This window comes from Nanorana parkeri, unplaced genomic scaffold (assembly GCF_000935625.1).
Source record: "Nanorana parkeri isolate BGI_ZX_2015 unplaced genomic scaffold, ASM93562v1 scaffold392, whole genome shotgun sequence".
Lineage (NCBI taxonomy): Eukaryota > Metazoa > Chordata > Amphibia > Anura > Dicroglossidae > Nanorana > Nanorana parkeri.
Window position 1 is genome coordinate 69121 of NW_017306660.1, and position 5852 is coordinate 74972.

The following is a 5852-nucleotide window of genomic DNA, read 5'->3' on the forward strand; positions in this document are numbered from 1 at the left end:
TTTTCTTGTATCTATTTGTTGAGGTGCAACAATAAGAGGAAAAGCCTAAGTAAGCCAGTGTGTCTTCATGCTGTTAATATTGCATTTTTCAGCCTTATCCCAGCTCGGAGTTCTCCCTTTTAATTCCCTATATAATGTGTCCCAGATGAAGGGGTGCATTCTCTCTAATGTATTAAGATTGAAGCCACCATAAGAGGGTCACAGGGTCATTCCACTCCTATCAAATGTGCCCAGTCATAAGACCAGACGGAGCTCTCGGCCCGTCTCCTTTCATCTCCAATTAGGTATCACAACAGCAATGGGATTATATCCTCGTATTCCGTAATCCATCCTCTAAACTCCTCGAACATATCGGCATTGCAAACTCAATATATCCTTATTTTCTGATAAATACACTCCCGGAGTTTGTTTTAGAAATTTGGGCTCGTATAAAGCTTAGCTTGCGGATAATATACGACGGGTTAGAACGCATCTCATAAAAGTCTCGGTAATTTAAGCCCCCTCGTTTTTACCTCCTCGCCGGGTCTCTTGTCAAACTTGATTCTCCAGAAACTCGCAGCACAACGGCAATTTGGACTGTGTCAGACGGGGGGCTTGATGGGAATTGTCAGTTGGTTTACAGAGGAAACATTGGAAACATATGAGCTTTAACCACCGCAATTCAAACCAGACGTTGCCGTAGGTCCCCTCTGCAATCTTCTCCGATGCTACGTTGTTCTTGTGTATGTTTTCAGATCCTCATCATGACCTGCCACATCTTCCTGAACGTTCTCAAGAGCGAAAGCCTGTCATTATCCAGCATTAATTTGCTGGTGTTTGACGAATGCCATCTCGCCATCCAGGATCACCCGTATCGGGAAATCATGGAGGTAGGAGTGTTTTTTTTTTTTTTTAAAGTGGACCTGAACTCAGAAAGTGAAGATTGCTTTGTTATAGAGAACATCTATAAATGTTTGATTTTAAGACGTGAAAGAAAGAAAAAAATGAGTGTACTTCCTGTGCCTTGGCACGCCTGCTCTATAGCCTCATAGCTATGTGTCTGCATTGTGAGTTCATCTGAGGCACTGCTGTCTCTGATTTGGTGGCATCACTACTGTGCTGCTCACTGTTCTCCTTGCCACAGAGAGAGCTGTACCTGGTAACATGCAGTGCAAGAATCTCCCTGCCTCTCCTTCATTCTGTGAATCTGTGCTTCTCCCATAACTCCTGTTGCTGCTCCTCCTTCATTATTCCTACATTAGTCAGCAGAGCACTTCCTGGTATGTAAATGTGCCTTGGCACGCCTGCTCTGTAGCCTCCTAGCTATGTGTCTGCAATGTGGGATCATCTAAGGCACTGCTGTCTCTGATTTGTTGGCATCACTACTGTGCTGATCACAGTTCTCCTTGCCAGAGAGCAAGCTGTACCTGAGGCCCTGCATTGCAAGGATCTCCCTGCCTCTGCTCATTCGGTGACTGTGCTTCCCTCAGAACTCCTGCTGCTTGATTATTCCTACATTAGTCAGCAGAGCACTTCTGGTATGCGACTGTGCCTGGGCACTGCTTTGCCTTCAGCCTTATAGCTGTATATCTGCAGCATGAGATCATCCAAGGTACTACTGCCTCTGATTGCAAGTCTCAGATTAGATCATGAATGGGCGGCAGCAGCAGCATATAGGTATATACTGCGTTGCACTGTGCATTCTACTCTTGCAGTAAGCTACAGGAAGAGTAGAATGCAGAGTGCATCACAGTGTTAAAGTCCCCCTGCTCACTCTGCCACCTGTAACATGCCTAGAAACCTCCCCCTTCACCTCCCTAGCACCTGAAACATGTTAGGATAATATCAGTATGTGGTAGAGTCTGATTGGTTTGCAGTGCTGTCAGAGTTGCAACAGATTATAAGAAGTTATTGGATACATGTAATACAATTTGTACTATAATTGTCTTGTTAGACATTATGGGGCCGCCTATGTTGACCTCCTTCTGAGAATCCTATTGGTTCTCTGATCAGCAGGCTGGGGGGAGGTGCCCTAAATAGGACTGTGTTGTGTTGCTTAAAGTCCAATTGTATGTTGAATAGCTTGCCTATCCCTTTCCTCCCCAGCCCGGTGGTCCCTGGCCCCGCCCCCTTCATTCATTGGGTTTCAGTTCTTTCAATCATGGAGGCTCAGCATCACATGTGGGCGTTACCTAGGGCTGTCTTCATGCAAATGTGGCCTGCCTAGGAACGCCCACTCCTCCAGACTGATCTATCAAACTATTATGCTATTTGCATGACTCCTCCCAAGAGCCAGCTCACTGCTTGCATCAGGAATGGGGGCTTCTGAGAGGAGTACTGATGCACGGGGTTGTGGTGCTTTCAGGAAGCTATGTACAGCACCCTGCCGGCCCCTCCCGCCAGTCATGATCTGCCTGCATTGCATAGAGAAGAGTGACGGAGAGATGCGCTGCATCTGTCTGCTGCTTCTCTCTTCACTGTCCAATCGCAGGCTGGGGGAGGGACAAGACCTGTAAGTGTTGCCAAACTGCAGTAGAGAGAAATCAGCCTTCCTTCCCTGCAGACAGGCTTGTGCTGCGTGGCAGAGCTGCGCAAAACTGGATGGGCGGAAATAGAATTGCCTGCCAAAGGATTTATATCTATGTATATAGCCATCGGCCTGGAGTTCAGCGTTGCTTTTTGCTGACAGTCTGCTAGATTTAGCATGGCGGCAGGAAGTAGAGCTGAACTCCAGTCAGATGGCTAAATACACAGAATACTTTATGGGGAGTTGTAAAAGTTTTTCGTTTACCTCATTGTACAATGGCAGTGTAGATGACATTTCTAGTCCAGCCCTTCTCCTGACTTCTAAAACGAAACATCTGCAGCTGGATCCGACCTCTGTGCTGACATCTAGTTGCGTCATTTCCATGTCATCCTCGGGACATAAGTGGCCCTCGCTGCATAAGAGGTCTGTACAGAGATCACCTCTTAGGTCTCCAGTAATAAGTTCATTCACATCTACCCTCTGCACTCTCGTCACGCACAGATCTGTGAGCGTTGCCAGACGTGTCCGCGGATCCTGGGGCTGACCGCTTCAATCCTGAACGGGAAATGTGACCCTTCTGACCTGGAGGAGAAGATCCAGAAACTGGAGGAAATTCTGAAGTGTAACGCAGAGACTGCGACCGATCTGGTGGTGTTAGACAGGTAAACAGGACGCAGATTCCATGACTTCATCTCCAGCTTATGATGCAGGGAATTCGCACGGTGGACTGTTTAGTTGCCAGGCTGCCTTTTACGTCCGAACATTTCCAAAAAGGAGTTTTAGAGAATCGGTGAAGTATTTGCTTCCAGTTCATGCTGCTGAAGCCGAACCTGATGGCTCCTAAAAAAATAAAATGGCTTTACAGTGCGTGTTTAAAGCACCCGAAAAAGAGTGAGGCCTCCTGATACTTTAAGGGTTACATTTGTGTGAAAGTGACATTTAAGGGCAAAAGCGCACGCGCACACCGCACACGCACACCGCACACGCACACACACCGCACACGCACACACACCGCACACGCACCCCGCACACGCACACACACCGCACACGCACCCCGCACACGCACACACACCGCACACGCACCCCGCACACGCACACACACCGCACACGCACCCCGCACACGCACACACACCGCACACGCACCCCGCACACGCACACACACCGCACACGCACCCCGCACACGCACACACACCGCACACGCACCCCGCACACGCACACACACCGCACACGCACCCCGCACACGCACACACACCGCACACGCACCCCGCACACGCACACACACCGCACACGCACCCCGCACACGCACACACACCGCACACGCACCCCGCACACGCACACACACCGCACACGCACCCCGCACACGCACACACACCGCACACGCACCCCGCACACGCACACACACCGCACACGCACCCCGCACACGCACACACACCGCACACGCACCCCGCACACGCACACACACCGCACACGCACCCCGCACACGCACACACACCGCACACGCACCCCGCACACGCACACACACCGCACACGCACCCCGCACACGCACACACACCGCACACGCACCCCGCACACGCACACACACCGCACACGCACCCCGCACACGCACACACACCGCACACGCACCCCGCACACGCACACACACCGCACACGCACCCCGCACACGCACACACACCGCACACGCACCCCGCACACGCACACACACCGCACACGCACCCCGCACACGCACACACACCGCACACGCACCCCGCACACGCACACACACCGCACACGCACCCCGCACACGCACACACACCGCACACGCACCCCGCACACGCACACACACCGCACACGCACCCCGCACACGCACACACACCGCACACGCACCCCGCACACGCACACACACCGCACACGCACCCCGCACACGCACACACACCGCACACGCACCCCGCACACGCACACACACCGCACACGCACCCCGCACACGCACACACACCGCACACGCACCCCGCACACGCACACACACCGCACACGCACCCCGCACACGCACACACACCGCACACGCACCCCGCACACGCACACACACCGCACACGCACCCCGCACACGCACACACACCGCACACGCACCCCGCACACGCACACACACCGCACACGCACCCCGCACACGCACACACACCGCACACGCACCCCGCACACGCACACACACCGCACACGCACCCCGCACACGCACACACACCGCACACGCACCCCGCACACGCACACACACCGCACACGCACCCCGCACACGCACACACACCGCACACGCACCCCGCACACGCACACACACCGCACACGCACCCCGCACACGCACACACACCGCACACGCACCCCGCACACGCACACACACCGCACACGCACCCACACCGCACACACACCCCACCCCACCCCACACACACACCCCGAGTCCCACAGAGTCTGTGCGGGTGCACGCTGCTCCATAGACTTGCCTTGTGCGTCTCCTCATCTCCCGGCCGAACATCTGAACTGCACATGCGCCCGCCCCAAGATCCTTTGCGGCCGCCCGTGAATTTTTCACATGTTCGGACAGGAGTGCGCGGCGGAGACTTGGGTACGTATGCTTTCAAAAAGTTTTTTGTTTTTATCGTTTTGCATATATCTACTGCTTGCTAGCACTAGATATATGCAAAAACCAATGAGGGTTTAATAACCCTTCAAGTCTACGGGCAGAGGAATTGGCTGAAATATTTGCCCTATTTCTCGCTGTGGCAGGCTTCCTTCACATTGTGTGACTGGTCTCCCAAAGCCTCTTCCCTTTGCCGCTCCACTGGTTCTGGGGGTTCTACCAACATCCCATGCAATGCAGGACCAGCAGTCTACATAGGCACAGACTGCCAGAACGAGGAGTCGGATCAGTATTACTAAACAGGAAGTGATGGTTAATCCTTAATGTAAACGGAGGTTCTTGGTAAAAATGTACCGATACTCGTACTCGCCCAAATGCTCCCGATACCGGAACTTCCAGTATTAGGAATCTGTGGGCGGCGAATCCCCCTTCTTATTGTGTCCCTGATCTTCCAATTTTCCCTTTTGTATTGCAGGTATGCCTCTCAGCCCTGTGAGATTGTTTTGGACTGTGGCCCCTATCATGACAAAAGTGGACTATATCAGAGGCTCCTGTCAGATTTGGAGGAAGCTCTTCACTTTCTGGATGACTGCAACATTCCAATACAGTCTAAGGAGAGAGATTCCACATCCATCTCCAAACAGGTACGTCCTTCTGAGACCTCATTACAGTGCTAGGTGCGGCATCTGCTTACAGCATCCAACTTTGGGGCACTGGTGTGTGGAAGCTTTACCCCCCCCCCCCCAA

The 5852-nt window shown here is 53.0% G+C and overlaps 1 protein-coding gene across 1 annotated transcript in view; it reads left to right on the plus strand.

The window, feature by feature from the left end:
• DICER1 (dicer 1, ribonuclease III) overlaps window positions 1-5852 on the plus strand; it is a 47966-nt gene that overhangs the window by 5120 nt on the left and 36994 nt on the right. Inside the window, exons 5-7 of the mRNA XM_018559401.1 lie at window positions 735-869; window positions 3008-3168; window positions 5581-5749. Coding sequence (XP_018414903.1) covers window positions 735-869; window positions 3008-3168; window positions 5581-5749 — 465 coding nt within the window. The remainder of the gene's footprint in view (window positions 1-734; window positions 870-3007; window positions 3169-5580; window positions 5750-5852) is intronic.